The sequence below is a fragment of the Lentinus tigrinus genome (genome assembly GCF_003813185.1).
Source record: "Lentinus tigrinus ALCF2SS1-7 unplaced genomic scaffold L226scaffold_34, whole genome shotgun sequence".
Lineage (NCBI taxonomy): Eukaryota > Fungi > Basidiomycota > Agaricomycetes > Polyporales > Polyporaceae > Lentinus > Lentinus tigrinus.
In genome coordinates, this window is record NW_027137943.1 from 228,774 (window position 1) to 241,438 (window position 12,665).

A 12,665-nucleotide genomic window follows, 5' to 3' on the forward strand; every position below is an offset into this window, starting at 1 on the left:
GAAGGATATAAGCAGCACAAAAATACTATTCTTTTTCATCTAAGTAACCACACAACAGCACTTACCATGCTCACGGTTCTCGACATCAGACTGATAACGTATGGCATGAACAAACGAGAGTGAAGCAATGTGAACGTGGCATTATGTACATGAAGAAGTAAAGGTATCTACCAGTCACAATAGACAACATAGTATACGGATCGATCACGCAGAACCAACTTGGCCAAGTCCATCCCATCCACCCAAAAGCCATTCAGGTGCCCAAGACGGGCATCAGTCCTACTCCTACACCGAAGGCTGCGTGCCCATGTTCACCGTGCCGGGATCCCCATCTTGAGCAGCGCGCCGACGACGTCTACGTCGTCCCACCTCGACTCAATTGTCCCTGAGCTGGCGGTCTCCGCGGCCGCTGCTGCTGCGGCCTTCTTCGTCTGGATGTACATAAGTGTGTTGCGGAAGTGGCGGGTAATCATCTCGGGGGTCTGTACGCCCTCGAGGAGCCCTGGCGGTGCGCGTTGTGACGGGTGCACGTCGGGCGATGCGATGTTGTCGATTGAAGACGTGATGAGCTCGACAAGGCTGTTGACAAACTTTGGCGTGACCTGGAGGAATATACTCTCAGCAATGTATGAGTAGACGCAGGCACGATAGTAACTCACCGCTGGAGCACCGTGGTCGAGGTAGTACAGGTAATGGTCGAGGGTGTCGCAGTAGAGTTGGATAGTGATGATCTCCTCCGTCGCCGAGTTTGCGATCCGGAGTGCCTTTTGCAGGCACTCCAAGACACGCTTGCTGTCTTGTAGAGGGTACTGCACAGACAGAATTAGCTTTCTGTCCGAGCAGGTATGGCATTCCAAGTGTAGACTTACCGCCTTCTTCTCGCCTTCCTCCTTCGCGCCATTCTCCTTCTCCGTCTCCTTCGGTTCTTCAACAGTTTCCTCCTCAGGGGCCTCTTGCCACCAGAGGTGACTGGCAAGGTTGACAGCGGTTGCCTGGTGAGGCTTCTTGAGCAGCTTCGCGCCGTGCAGCGCAGCCTTCGTGATGAGCGTGTCATAGTTGTCCTCGCTGAAGACGCGGGCGCCTTGCAGCGTGCCAATGATGAGCGTGATCGCCTGCAGCTGCGCGCGGCTCTCCGAGATGCTCTCCTCGTAGACGGAGAACGCGTCGACGTACATGTCGTACGTGAGGTCCTCGAAGCCGCACTCGTCCGCGATCTGCGCAGCGAGGAGGAACAGGCGCAGAGCGATCGCGGGGGCATCCACGTTGTTGGAGAGGATCGAGTTGATCTGTCGTACGAACTTGAGGATGGTCGTCACCTTGGACTTCCAGTCGTCCTCCAGGTGCTCGCGGTTCTTGTACCGTCGGCAGAGCTTGATGGCGGACGTGACAAGGGCCGGGTACGTGAAGCGCATACGGTCACCGCCAGTCTCGAAGTGTCGCCGTGCCGTTTGCAGAATCTGTGACGCGACGATAAGCATTCATAAATCAGAGTAGTCAGGGCTAGCCTCACCTCAAATTGCACGTCGAGGTTCTCTGAGCGGAAGAGATGCACCACACGAGCAACCCATCCCTGCTCTTCTGCCATCTCGTCCCGCTCGTATTGATATGGCCCTCTCCGCGGATCCTTGCTACCCATTGGTTGATGTGGTGCCCCGGGCCCTGTACCTGCATCTGGTTGGTCGCGTATGAGCACGTGGCATAGCTCAAGGATGCCATTGACGTCCTCTGGCGTCTCGATGATTGTCTCGTTCTTGAGGACAGATGAGATGAGTGAATGCGCAAGGGTGCGCCGGGTGGAGTATGGTTGCTGGGTAAGGAGCGCAGAGTATTGTTGCAAAGCAAGGAGTGTGAGCACAGATTGGTACGAGTTGATCGGCGCGTTGAGGAGCGCCGACATGTTCGCAATGGTCTGGGGATGGTGAAGGTCGGGGCTGTTGACAGATGTCTCAGAAGATGCTGCTTCGAACTTGTGAAAGCTTTACTCACCTGTCAGTGAACTCCTTGATCTTCTCCGCGGCAAAGCCGAGTATCTGGTCGACATATTCCAGACGATCAGGATAACAGCTCAGCGAAAGATTCGTCAACGAAACAAGGAGAGCAGTGATATCCTGTATCGAGAGGTCTGGACGGGCCTGCAATTGGGAAGTCAGTCACACGACATACAGGACGTGGGTTCATATGTCACCTACCTTGATGAGCTCGACCACTTGGTGCCAGAACACCTCGAACAACTTCACGTTCTCAGGGACACCTCTGAACTTCTTGACCTGCTCCGGCTCCGCGGGCTCCTTCTCCTTCTCCTTCTCCTTGCCCTTCCCGTTCTTCTCCGGCTCACCGCCTTCTGCGGTCCCATTTGTGGTCGGCGAGGTCGGTTCGGGCTTCTCAGACGCTACGGGGCTGGTAGGCGGAGAAACCCACTCATTGCTCTCAGGTGCAGCCTCCGTTGTGGGAGACGTCGCATTATAGCCGTTCTGCCGTGTTCCGCGTGCTTGCTTTACGCGCTCGGCAAGACGGCGAGCAGCAGCCTCTTCCTGACGCTTCGTCTCCTCCGGATCCTCGTTCTCGGCTTCGCACGCTGCATATGCGGCCAGGCGGTCGATGAGGGCAATGACAATCTGCTTGATGTTGACTTTGGGGTGCAGTTGTGCGGTAGCGGAGAGGAAGGGGCCAAGTGTGTATAGGTGGAACTCGTCCGTGAACACCTAGCAGATATCGCTGTAGAAACTGGATTTGAGAAAGCATAAGTCTACGCACCTGGATGACCACCTCCATCAAGTACTCCTGAGCGATGACATCTTTGCAAACAACTATTTGCTGGAGGATGCTGGGAAGGATGATGGTCTGGTACATCTCCAGGTCGACGCCGTCTAGCTGACTGAGTCGAACCAGATTCGTGCCAACAAGGATACGGAGCTCGCGCCGCTCCATCTCGCGCTTCTCGCGATCTCTTGAGTGACCCTGGTGCTGGAGCCGTACCCACAATTTGTTCATTTCAATGAAGTTCGTGAGCACGAAGTTGATGGAGTCTTGAAGATTGCCCTTCGGTCTGTCATGGGTCAGTCTCATTGAGGTCAGGTTCCAGAATCATTACGACACACCCGTCATCATTTCCAACTGGTAGATGATCCCTCGTCTGCCCGCTGAGGTAGTGCCGAAGGAACAATCCCCTGATTGGGTGCAGCACTCCCCGCGACATCTCCAGCATGTCCTTCATGACCTCCTTCACGGGCGCGTCTGGAATAGACATGTAGACAGAGCCGACGGTGATCATGAGGTAGAGTCGGGGCACGATGTTGCCGGCATATTGTACAAGTTCGTAGAGGTCCGCGAGGTGGTGCCGGTTTTGGACGTGCGCGTCGTATAGATAGTTGGATAAATGACGAAGAGCATCGAAGACAGCCATGTCTAGCGAGGGGGGAAGTTAAGGCTGCAAGCTGGTGTGTATAGCGCAGATATACGCACATAGCTCATAGTACTGTTTGGGCGAGAGCGAGGACGTCCGAAGCTCAGCCAACATCAGACTCGCGCTCTTCAGCGCGTCCATCAACTGGTCCAGCTCCTGATGTAGACAAAGCGCGGTCAGGTAACAGAAGCCTGGTCAATCCTGCTGTGCACGAACGAGATGTCGCTTCATCTGCTTGTCTTGCAGCTTGACGATGCTGAGAGACTCGCTGAGGAGCTTGCCCTCCTCCACAGGTGCTGCTGGCGTCGCGGACATGGCTGAGGATCCTGTACGAGACCAGACAAGCTAGAAAGAGTGGTCGTATACGCGCCGCGCGGCCGCGAGAGAGGAAGGGAAAGTAGTGGGAGAGGATGGACAGTGACGCAGGACTACGCAGCCGGACGCGGAGTTCTGCGCAACCTGCGCGCTACTCCTTTCGGCAACTCGCCGCCACCTTCGCTAACCTGAGACTCTGCCACGACTACACCAAGCTGGATCCTGTACTAGTCAAATTTCAAGGACTTCGTCGACGCGAGGTTGCACACAGACTGCTACACGGATATGACTTTGGGCCGGCGTAGGCCCGAACTCTCTGGCAGGCGGTCCTCCACGAAATAACTGTAAACACACGTATGTGTCAGGGCAGGTTACACGGATACACTATGTAGGTACATGTTGGAGAGCGTGGCTACGAAGGTTGCGGATATGCCTCTACGAGGGCGGTTGCCAAATCACGCAGACGTGTAGCCGGCACAAGCATCATACGCCCACCCGTGTCCAGTCCGAAGGCTTCAGAATCCCTGGGCTGCGCATGTGTGAAGGTGTAATCCAGCGTGTGTGTCGCAAACTGTGGTCATGCAATAGGATCAGTTTGGCTGCTGGTGAAGCAGGAACAGGGGTAGCGAACCTTGCGAATGTACTCGTCTTCTGGGTGGAAGGGATATACACCAGCGGCCGGAGGCGGCTCTGACTGTTTCTGCCGCTTTGTGCGCGGGGAAGATGCTTGGAGCTCAGCCGCCTCTTCTGCTGACAAGCGGTATACGCGCGAAATGATGATGAAGTAACTGAAGTCATAGGGCTCGTTCTGTTGGGGTGGGTAAGTGAGCTGCAGTTGGTATGTGGTAATGGGTCGTCCAAGGAGGCTTGGTTGCATCTCTGCACATCGTATGCATTGCCAAAGATTGGCAGGGAGAGAGAGAACTTTGGGAAAGAAGGACGTACGTCGTCAAGAGCCCACTGAATCTCGTCTGCAAGCATCCGGTACATGTGGGGCACTATTTGCACGGGCATGTTGATGAGTCGCTCTGAGAAGATGAACCCGACGTGGTCCGAGGAAGATATGCCATTCGGTCCAAGGAGAGCCTGCAGTTTTGAGTGCAAGACGCTATCCGGAGAGGATTTTTCGAGTATGTAAGAGATGAGTGCCTTGATGGACGGCCGGTCCTACAGAAACGCAACGTTCGTCTAGATAGCTCCCGACAGCAGAGTCTTTGAGATTGCGAGACATACCTTGTGCACATGCAGATTTAGCACAGTCAGGAAGGCATACGGATCGCTCTCCCGTCCATCGCACTTGACCGTCGTTCCCACTAGAGGCTGCGCGAGGATGAGGTCCGCGAGATCGTGCAAGAGGAAGGACTCCGCGTCGGCACTGAACAGCTGCGTGAGGAGTCGCTTGAGAGCAAGGAAGTCTATGTCGGCATTTGGGTCAAAGAACTCGAAGTCGACATCGACGAGACTCTACTGGCGTGGAGAGTAGCGATGAGAACATGCGCAGGTGCTGAGAGAGAAGAAACATACGCGGTCGGAATCAGACTCGTCGCCTTCGGATGGCTTGTCTTCCTGCTGCTTTCTCTTCGCCATCCTGGACAAACTGGAGGTGGATTGAGTACAGTTGCTGGAGTAGTCTCCGACTTAAGTGGTGGCTTGCAAGGAGAACGTGCAAGCCTGGCTAGATCAACGCGCCAAAGCAAATCTGACCAGATCTGACCGCGGCCAGCGCTCGCCAGCACCGCCACTACTGTATGAAGGCTTCTCGTCAACCACAACTCTCTCTCGCAGTCTACATAGCCAGCATGTCGACCTCTGCCACGAATATCAAGGATCCAAAAGCCCCCTGCCGATTCTTTGGGGCGCGCCATATTCCCTACACATACTGGTACGAGTATGCTCTGCGCTATCACGGTTCTAAGACTGTTCTCTCCTACCTCTACCTCCTTGTCGACTCCGTTCAGGATGCAGCGAGCTGTTTGCGGTCCCAAGGCTGGACAGACGCCACGTTGCCCTGGTCCGCTTTTCAGTCCTATGATCCGGCCGTCGACGAACAAATCATCCTGGGCTGTGGCGAGTCGGAAGTGTTCAAAGTTGTGCTCCTTTCCTCCCACACATGGCCCGGCATCACTCCTCCAGCCGACGACAACGATGAGGTACACTACCCATCTTTGCCACAGCTCTACAACGCACTCGCCCAGCGCTTTCTCGACACCGATGACGAAGAGTTCCGCAGATATCTCAACTTACAGATCGAATACTTGTACGAGGACAGCGCCGCCCTCGCATCCCCGGCGTTCGTCACCATGCTGCCGCCAGACATCCAGCAGTTGCACATCGATTGGCAATTGCGAGTGCTGTGCATGCCAATATCGGAGACGATCCAACACGAGCGCGAGATAAGATCTCGGGCTCGTCGCGGCGAGTGGTCGCTCATGCGCGAGGGCACCGCGGAACTGGGTGGGGAGAAGATTGATTATGAGTATGAGGCTCAGATGGTGGCGAGGATAGAAGCAAAGGATGCGCCGCGCATGTGAGCTTCCTACCCGCAACTGGACTGGATTGGAAGTTGATATCTCTGCTCGACAGGGCCGCCATATACGGACCCGATTGGAAGTCCTTACCAAGTTGGGACAACATGGTGCGTGAGGAATGGGAGGTAGAGGAAAAACCGAAGGAGGAGGGTGCGGGGGAGAGGAAGATGCAGGACGGGTGAGAAAATGGACAGCCTCTACCCGACGAGGAGGAGCCCCAGCAACGTCCTCAGCTGCGACGAGGACCACCTGTACGGAAGCGATGGGATGGGTGTAGTGCAACATGATGATTGATGGCGATATGAATGTGATATGCCGCTTTGGATTGGTGGTTAAGTGAAAGTTTCGCACGGACCTAGAGTAGCTAAACCCAAGAAAATGAGTGGAGGGCGCGAGGACATTACCAAGGACACGATCACGTGTCGAAGCTATATAGCCACTTGATTCTCCGTGCGGGGCGCGTAAAGATGCCGGTATAGGGGCGACAACGCGACAGAGTACCTTATCAGCATCCACGTCTTCATCCTTCTACGAGTCACCACCATGGGCGGTCTTGTATCCAAAGCCAAGCTGATCTACCACGCCGTAGTCAAGCTGGGAGAGACTTATGACTTGCTCAAGAAGCGACTGGAAACCCCGCCTGGGCTGCCTGTCAACAATCCCACACTGCCTCTCTGGACGGTCCCTGCGGCGCAGTTACCTGTAGACCCCACAGGCACCCTTCCCAATCATGCAGATATCGTTGTTATTGGCTCTGGGATCACTGGGACCTCATTCGCATACAACGCGCTCGACCGTGATGCCGGGCTTAAGATTGTTATGCTCGAGGCTCGCGAGGTTTGCTCCGGAGCTACCGGGAGGTCTGTTTGCTTGCCTGCTACGGGAGTTCCTACATAGATTGACTTTTCTGGTTTAGGAACGGCGGCCACATTAATCCGCCCTTGTATCACGATTATAACGAGCTGAAGCAGCTGTATGGCGAGCATGCTGCGAAGGTGGTGATAGCGTTCCGTCGCTTTCATATCACCGAACTTCACCGTGTGGCGTCGGTCGAAGACATCCTTAAGGAGTCTCAATGCAGGGAGACGGAGCACCTTGATGTGTTCACTTGTCCAAAAGCGTTTGCTACTGCCAAAGATAACCTCGGGAAATGGCGTATGGAAATGCCGGCCGAATCGAGTACTTTTGTTTCATATGAACGGGACGAAGCCATACGGGTCAGTATGGTGGCCACTCGCAATATAACGTAGTATTAATGGGTATGTTCGCAGACATATCACCTCGCCGACCAGGTGGTGGGATGCATATCCAACTCAGGAGGCGCTATGCATCCATACCGTTTTGTCACCTCCTTGCTCTCGATCCTCCTGTCTCGCCATTCCTCCAAGTGGGTCATTTCATAAACAATGTGATCAATGTGCGCAGTTGACTTATTCATCTACGTAGCTTCCGGATATTCACGCACACCCCTTGCACATCAATAACTGCCACTGAAAACGCCTACATCGTCCACACCCCCAACGGCTCCATTCGCACTCCGCACGTCGTCCATGCGACAAACGGCTGGTCGTCCGAGCTCCTGCGGCCCCTCGTGGCTAAGATCGCGCCCGCGCGTGGCGGGATGTCTGCGCAGCGCCCCGGTACGGCCCTACACGCTTCTACCCTATCGGGTATGCGTTCTTTCGTGTTCTACCGAGGGTCGACCGGGTACGACTACCTCACGCAGTTGCCAACGGGAGAACATGAACTCATGTTTGGCGGTGGATGGGCCACGGCGTGCGAGGACTCGCGGGGCTTGCCGGAAATTGGCATCTCGGACGATAGCGTGGTTAACCATGCCGGACAGAGTTACTTGGCAGGGGCGCTCCCGCAGTTTTTCGGCCTGAGGAATTGGGGCGAGGATGCGAAGCCTGACGCACAGAGTGTGACCGGAGAGGGGCTGCCGTGGGGAGAAGGCAGGACGAAGGCACAGTGGAGCGGCATACTGGGCATCTCGGCGGACATGTTGCCTTGGGTCGGTCGGCTGCCTGCGAAGGTCTCTGGACGTGCTCCTCCTAAGCCAGGGGGTACGCCTACTGGAGAGAAGACACAAACTGCTGCAGCAGGCGAGTGGATTGCGGCAGGATACACAGGGGAAGGGATGGTGCACGCTTGGATGAGCGGGAAGGCGTTGGCCCACATGGTGCTGGACAAGGAAGACGAGATCAGGGAATGGTTCCCAGACATTTTACGGGTTACGGAGAAGCGGTGGAAGGAGGCGAATATGGAGAAGCTCTTCGAGCGATTCATGTAAGGCCTGTCTTCCATCGTGTGTGCGTTGCAGTCGCATAGGTAGTGAGTGCTTCACAGCGTATTGTTGTACGAATACTCAGATGATGCATTTCGGTTGTTCGATAATGCTAATGGCATGCTTACAAACGTACAAAAGACTGCGAACGGCCTATCTGCCTGGCTACATCGTCTCTTCTAGCACTGTCATGATATCTTTCTGGAACCGAGCAAGATAAGTTGCCAACTCGTGATCCGGAAGAGCCGAGTGATCCAAGACTTGTCCAAGTTGTGTCTTGAGCTATATGAATGAAGGTCGGTATCAGTATTAATATCGCTCAGTCATAAGGTAGGAGTTGTGTCGGGCTACCCGGAGCAGAGCTTTACGCCGCACAGCGAGCTTGGTCGTCCGGCTCTGTTGCTGGTCTCGTTCCTCTTGCTCAGTGAGATGCTCAGCAACCCGACGGGCTTCAGACACAACCGAGTCTGGAAGGTCTGCCAACCGGGCCAGATCGAGGCCTGCGACACGCTGTGGCATGAATACTTCGGGCATTTGACGGTTGTAAGGCTTACCGTAGTGGTCGAACGTCTCCGGAGCGCCGTCGATGATCCTTGTTGGACTCAGCACCGACACACAGGGGAGCAATCAACGACGCACTTGTAGTGGAAGGTCATGCCGAACTTTGAGGCCGTTGGTCGGGATTTCTGGAGAAGCATGGATGACTCTATCAGGATGGAGGGAGGGAGGAAGGGTACCCACTCGAACGGATAGGTGGAGGCTGCGGAGATTGAGGTGAGCGTCATAAATGAGGAGTGGACCTGGCCTACTTGATAACAGAGGGCTGCCGCGAGAGCGTCGTAGTGAGCTCATTGAAGTGTCTTGGCGAATCGTTCAGCTAGGGCACGATGGTTATCATCACGTAACGCCTTACGTTGCAAAGAAGACGAAAGACTGCAAGGGTGTCGTAAGATAACAAGGTAAACTGCAAAAGACTGAACGCACACACCTTGAGTCGTATGAGTTCTTCAGCGATGGCGTGTGAGATACCCACGCCTTCTCGCACAGATGTCCCGCGACCGACTTCGTCGATGAGGACAAGTGAATTCTCTGTTGCAAGTCCTAGGTTGTGTCATCAATTGAATATCAACCCATCAGATAGCCAATGTAATGTTACCAAGGATCATAGCAGAGGATGCCATCTCGTTAGCAAAAGTACTTAGGCTCTTCTCAAGGTCGTCATCGTTCGACAAACGCGTCAACAAGTTGTCATGTATCCTGAAAATGTGTCAGTATGCATAATTATGTGCAATCACCGTGATGATCACCTGAATGACCCGTACTCCGCGGGGACAAAGCAGCCGCACATTGCCATTACCGTAAGGAGAGCGATTTGCCTCAGGTATGTGCTCTTGCCCGACATGCTGGGCGCTCGGGGTAAACGTGCAAGACGAAGCTGGTAAGGTTGTTCACATACTTGGGGCCTTGGACGATTTGGAAGGACGACGCTTCGCAGCAGAAGACGTCGTTGGGTACTGTGGCACCCGCAGATTGCACGCACTCTAGTACGGGATGCCGGCCACCCTTGATTGCGAGTGTACCTGTGAATTCAGGTCGGGCTGTCGATTATCGGCAAAGTGAGCGACTTGTTCCAGCTTTGGATAGAGTCACCTTACTGTAGTTCCGCACTAAAAGGGTCTGTAAGCATTCGGGTGCACGGGAAAGATGCACGAGAACGTACATATGGAAGCATGTGCAAAGGACCAAAGCAGGTCAAGTAAGGCGACCGCTTCCGAAGCTTTGTATAGCGCGCCGATGTCCACAACTATCTCGTCCGTGAGGTCTTGGATGATCCTATATGAGGTCGGTTTGCATGCCAGATCAGGGATGCACTGAAAGCCCTCACTTGTCGCTGAGGATTAGTGTCTCATCCAGTGCATCTTTCATCCTGGCGTTGCGCTTCTTCTGTATGCCAAGTGTCAGACCTCGGGCAGGAGGAAGTCGAAGACATACTTGCCAGTTCTACACTTGAAAACACCCATCGTCCTTTCTGTGCCGTGACATCTACAAATCCGCGTGGCAGCTCGCCTCCTACCTCATCCAGGTCTGTCTTCTTCACCGCGAACACGAAACCTGCATCGGAATCGCGGTATACGAGGGTAAAAGGGATGTTGTGCTCTTCCGTCAGGCGATTCCGTAGGGCGTAGATGTCGCCGACGTTCTCCTTATATGTTTCTCGAGCGACATCAAGCAAACGATTGTAGTTTGCCTACAAAGTCAGAAATGTCAAGGTTATCCTAATCGATGGAGTGATGAGTACCGCTAACCTTGACAGCATATACTCGCGCATTCACGGCGTTGAGCCCACCCTGGACTTCTGTCAAGGAGAATCCGCACAGTGAGACTGTCACGTTACCTTGGCGGGTGCAGCTTCCTCGTTTAGGCTCTCACAAACCCGCTTCTCGATCCTATCCAGACGGTCGTCCGATATCATCTTGCATGACTCAGCGTTGGTTCCGATTGGTTACGAATTGGAAGATACTAACCTGTACGACAATCCGCAACAGCTGTGACCGACTGCCCTCGAGTGCCCTCGCGAGCCGCGGCAAGGTTTGAACGATGTTCCGAAGATTCAACATCTGGGCGACTTTTGCTGAAGCTCGCTTCGCACTGCTGACTTCGCGAACCTCGGAGGATGCTAACTGGACATGCCTGCCACGTAAATAATCTCGGAGGTACCATGCAACATGTACATACGGAGCAGATCAACTTGTCAAAATCCATCTTGTTCAATGCCTTCAGGGCATCCTTCGCCTCATTGAAACGTTCTTCCGTTTGGATGAACTCTGGGGGAGAGGTTATTCTGGCACAAGGATACTTGACGGAAGGCTGCGACACCTTCAACTACGTCAAGACGCGCTTCGAGTGCAGACTTGACTGGAATGGACCACGGCTCGTGAGCGATATGCTGGAGTATCAGATGCGGTATATGCAAACCTGTGATCGGTGCCAGGATGTTGACCCTCAGGAGCCTTGCACCCATGGCGGTGTATGTATGGTTCAGGAGACTACGTGCATACACTCAATACGCTCGTTCAATGCGCGGTTTCAGCAACTTACCCGAAGAGAGAATGGGCACTCTTCCTAGCGGACATGTTACCAACCAGCTCCAAGTTGCGTGCGGTGCTTGAATCGATCATCATAGTGCCCTCTACTTGTGTATACCGGATGAGCAACGATGACGCAGCAAACCGGGTATTCAGCCTCAGCTCTGCGTGCTTGAAGAGCGCGCTGGCAGCAGAGAGTGCATAATACCTAGCACGGCGTGACTAGTGAACAGAGAGGGACACTTATAACGCGCATATACTCACTTATTCGAGACTGCAACGAGTGTAGCAGCACGCTCGTCGTCTTCTACCGTAAGTTGGTTGATAAACTCCAAGCCTATAACTTGCGTTGACCAGAGGCAAACCGGAGTCAGGCACGTTCAACACACCTGCGTTGTCGCTCCAATACTTGCGCATGACAGGCTCGATAGGTATACCTTCAAACTCTTCCATGATGCACTGGACTAGGAGCGACGTCGTCTGTGGCTTCTTTCCTCCAGATGGTAGCGAGATGTCAGTGACGGACATGAATGTGTCCGGGACAAGTATCATAGAGGGGTAATGGAGGTGCATCTGATGCAGCGTCTTCACATACGTAGGACAGTCGGCGAGCTACGTACGATCCGTAAGCCAGGAGAGCGAGCATATAACAGGGAACTTACTTGTATCAAAACGACTCTTCCCGTGTCTTTATCGAGAGCAGCCATGCCCACCTCTCGTCCGACGCTCCGACCTTCGATAACAGCGATGAGGTGGCTGGACTCATGTCTGGACGAGGCTGCTGTCTGTGGTCGGGCTGTGTTGGGACGTGAGTGCGAAGTCCACGGACGCGATAGAGCGGTGACTGGTGGAGAGGACGACGGACGGGCTGTATGCGGCGGCCCAGCGAGCAGGGACATGGACGTACGAGGTCAAGTGAAGACGTGTTAGAGACGACGCGTCGACGTCCTGATCAGACCCGAGGTCACGTGAGCGCGATAGACAAACCCGAAGGACAAGTCGAAAACAGTCGGTAGCGAACGCAAGGGAAGGTCGCTATGTACTCG

The 12,665-nt window shown here is 54.3% G+C and overlaps 5 protein-coding genes across 5 annotated transcripts; 2 read left to right on the forward strand and 3 right to left on the reverse strand.

Annotated features, from left to right (window-relative positions):
• Positions 1–71: 71 nt before the first annotated feature.
• On the reverse strand, positions 72–3,815 carry L226DRAFT_492521 (vacuolar protein sorting-associated protein 35). The gene is made up of 10 exons (XM_067677391.1): positions 3,620–3,815; positions 3,463–3,559; positions 3,099–3,405; positions 2,755–3,046; positions 2,190–2,702; positions 1,987–2,132; positions 1,511–1,931; positions 870–1,457; positions 660–809; positions 72–602 (listed from the first exon to the last, which is right to left on the reverse strand). The coding sequence occupies exons 1-10, from the start codon at positions 3,716–3,718 to the stop codon at positions 312–314; spliced, it is 2,904 nt and encodes a 967-aa protein (XP_067531395.1). The 5' UTR covers positions 3,719–3,815; the 3' UTR covers positions 72–311.
• A 231-nt stretch (positions 3,816–4,046) lies between these two features.
• L226DRAFT_538635 (uncharacterized protein) lies at positions 4,047–5,353 on the reverse strand. The gene is made up of 5 exons (XM_067681538.1): positions 5,243–5,353; positions 4,952–5,182; positions 4,664–4,885; positions 4,350–4,526; positions 4,047–4,289 (listed from the first exon to the last, which is right to left on the reverse strand). The coding sequence occupies exons 1-5, from the start codon at positions 5,303–5,305 to the stop codon at positions 4,131–4,133; spliced, it is 852 nt and encodes a 283-aa protein (XP_067531396.1). The 5' UTR covers positions 5,306–5,353; the 3' UTR covers positions 4,047–4,130.
• Positions 5,354–5,474: 121 nt separating this feature from the next.
• Positions 5,475–6,617, forward strand: L226DRAFT_538636 (uncharacterized protein). The gene is made up of 2 exons (XM_067681539.1): positions 5,475–6,245; positions 6,302–6,617. Exons 1-2 carry the CDS (start codon positions 5,518–5,520, stop codon positions 6,426–6,428), a joined length of 855 nt encoding a protein of 284 aa, XP_067531397.1. The 5' UTR covers positions 5,475–5,517; the 3' UTR covers positions 6,429–6,617.
• A 124-nt stretch (positions 6,618–6,741) lies between these two features.
• Positions 6,742–8,666, forward strand: L226DRAFT_492529 (FAD dependent oxidoreductase). Its single transcript, XM_067677392.1, has 4 exons — positions 6,742–7,106; positions 7,163–7,463; positions 7,518–7,633; positions 7,693–8,666. Exons 1-4 carry the CDS (start codon positions 6,790–6,792, stop codon positions 8,537–8,539), a joined length of 1,581 nt encoding a protein of 526 aa, XP_067531398.1. The 5' UTR covers positions 6,742–6,789; the 3' UTR covers positions 8,540–8,666.
• Positions 8,667–8,698: 32 nt separating this feature from the next.
• L226DRAFT_469672 (uncharacterized protein) lies at positions 8,699–12,518 on the reverse strand (the record flags this gene model as incomplete). Its single annotated transcript, XM_067676237.1, has 23 exons — positions 8,699–8,815; positions 8,885–9,033; positions 9,088–9,125; positions 9,173–9,219; positions 9,351–9,393; positions 9,447–9,466; positions 9,522–9,634; positions 9,690–9,790; positions 9,841–9,936; positions 9,990–10,131; positions 10,254–10,366; positions 10,419–10,497; positions 10,526–10,781; positions 10,840–10,881; positions 10,929–11,006; positions 11,059–11,214; positions 11,270–11,358; positions 11,411–11,449; positions 11,510–11,580; positions 11,633–11,827; positions 11,884–11,956; positions 12,009–12,231; positions 12,282–12,518. The coding sequence occupies 23 exons, from the start codon at positions 12,516–12,518 to the stop codon at positions 8,699–8,701; spliced, it is 2,517 nt and encodes an 838-aa protein (XP_067531399.1).
• Between the last annotated feature and the right edge of the window lie 147 nt (positions 12,519–12,665).

What these genes read in the sequence shown, in the direction of transcription:
- L226DRAFT_492521 (XM_067677391.1), bottom strand. Translation starts at nt 3,718, where the DNA reads ATGTCCGCGACGCCAGCAGCACCTGTGGAGGAGGGCAAGCTCCTCAGC. An exon ending in TGATGGAGGTGGTCATCCAG is followed by an intron (nt 2,703 to 2,754) that starts GTGCGTAGACTT and finishes GATATCTGCTAG; the next exon opens with GTGTTCACGGACGAGTTCCA. An exon ending in ATCAAGGAGTTCACTGACAG is followed by an intron (nt 1,932 to 1,986) that starts GTGAGTAAAGCT and finishes ATCTGTCAACAG; the next exon opens with CCCCGACCTTCACCATCCCC.
- L226DRAFT_538635 (XM_067681538.1), bottom strand. Translation starts at nt 5,305, where the DNA reads ATGGCGAAGAGAAAGCAGCAGGAAGACAAGCCATCCGAAGGCGACGAG. An exon ending in ACGAGTCTGATTCCGACCGC is followed by an intron (nt 5,183 to 5,242) that starts GTATGTTTCTTC and finishes CCACGCCAGTAG; the next exon opens with AGTCTCGTCGATGTCGACTT. An exon ending in AAGACGAGTACATTCGCAAG is followed by an intron (nt 4,290 to 4,349) that starts GTTCGCTACCCC and finishes GCATGACCACAG; the next exon opens with TTTGCGACACACACGCTGGA.
- L226DRAFT_538636 (XM_067681539.1), top strand. Translation starts at nt 5,518, where the DNA reads ATGTCGACCTCTGCCACGAATATCAAGGATCCAAAAGCCCCCTGCCGA. An exon ending in GCAAAGGATGCGCCGCGCAT is followed by an intron (nt 6,246 to 6,301) that starts GTGAGCTTCCTA and finishes TCTGCTCGACAG; the next exon opens with GGCCGCCATATACGGACCCG.
- L226DRAFT_492529 (XM_067677392.1), top strand. Translation starts at nt 6,790, where the DNA reads ATGGGCGGTCTTGTATCCAAAGCCAAGCTGATCTACCACGCCGTAGTC. An exon ending in TGCTCCGGAGCTACCGGGAG is followed by an intron (nt 7,107 to 7,162) that starts GTCTGTTTGCTT and finishes TTTCTGGTTTAG; the next exon opens with GAACGGCGGCCACATTAATC. An exon ending in CTGTCTCGCCATTCCTCCAA is followed by an intron (nt 7,634 to 7,692) that starts GTGGGTCATTTC and finishes TCATCTACGTAG; the next exon opens with CTTCCGGATATTCACGCACA.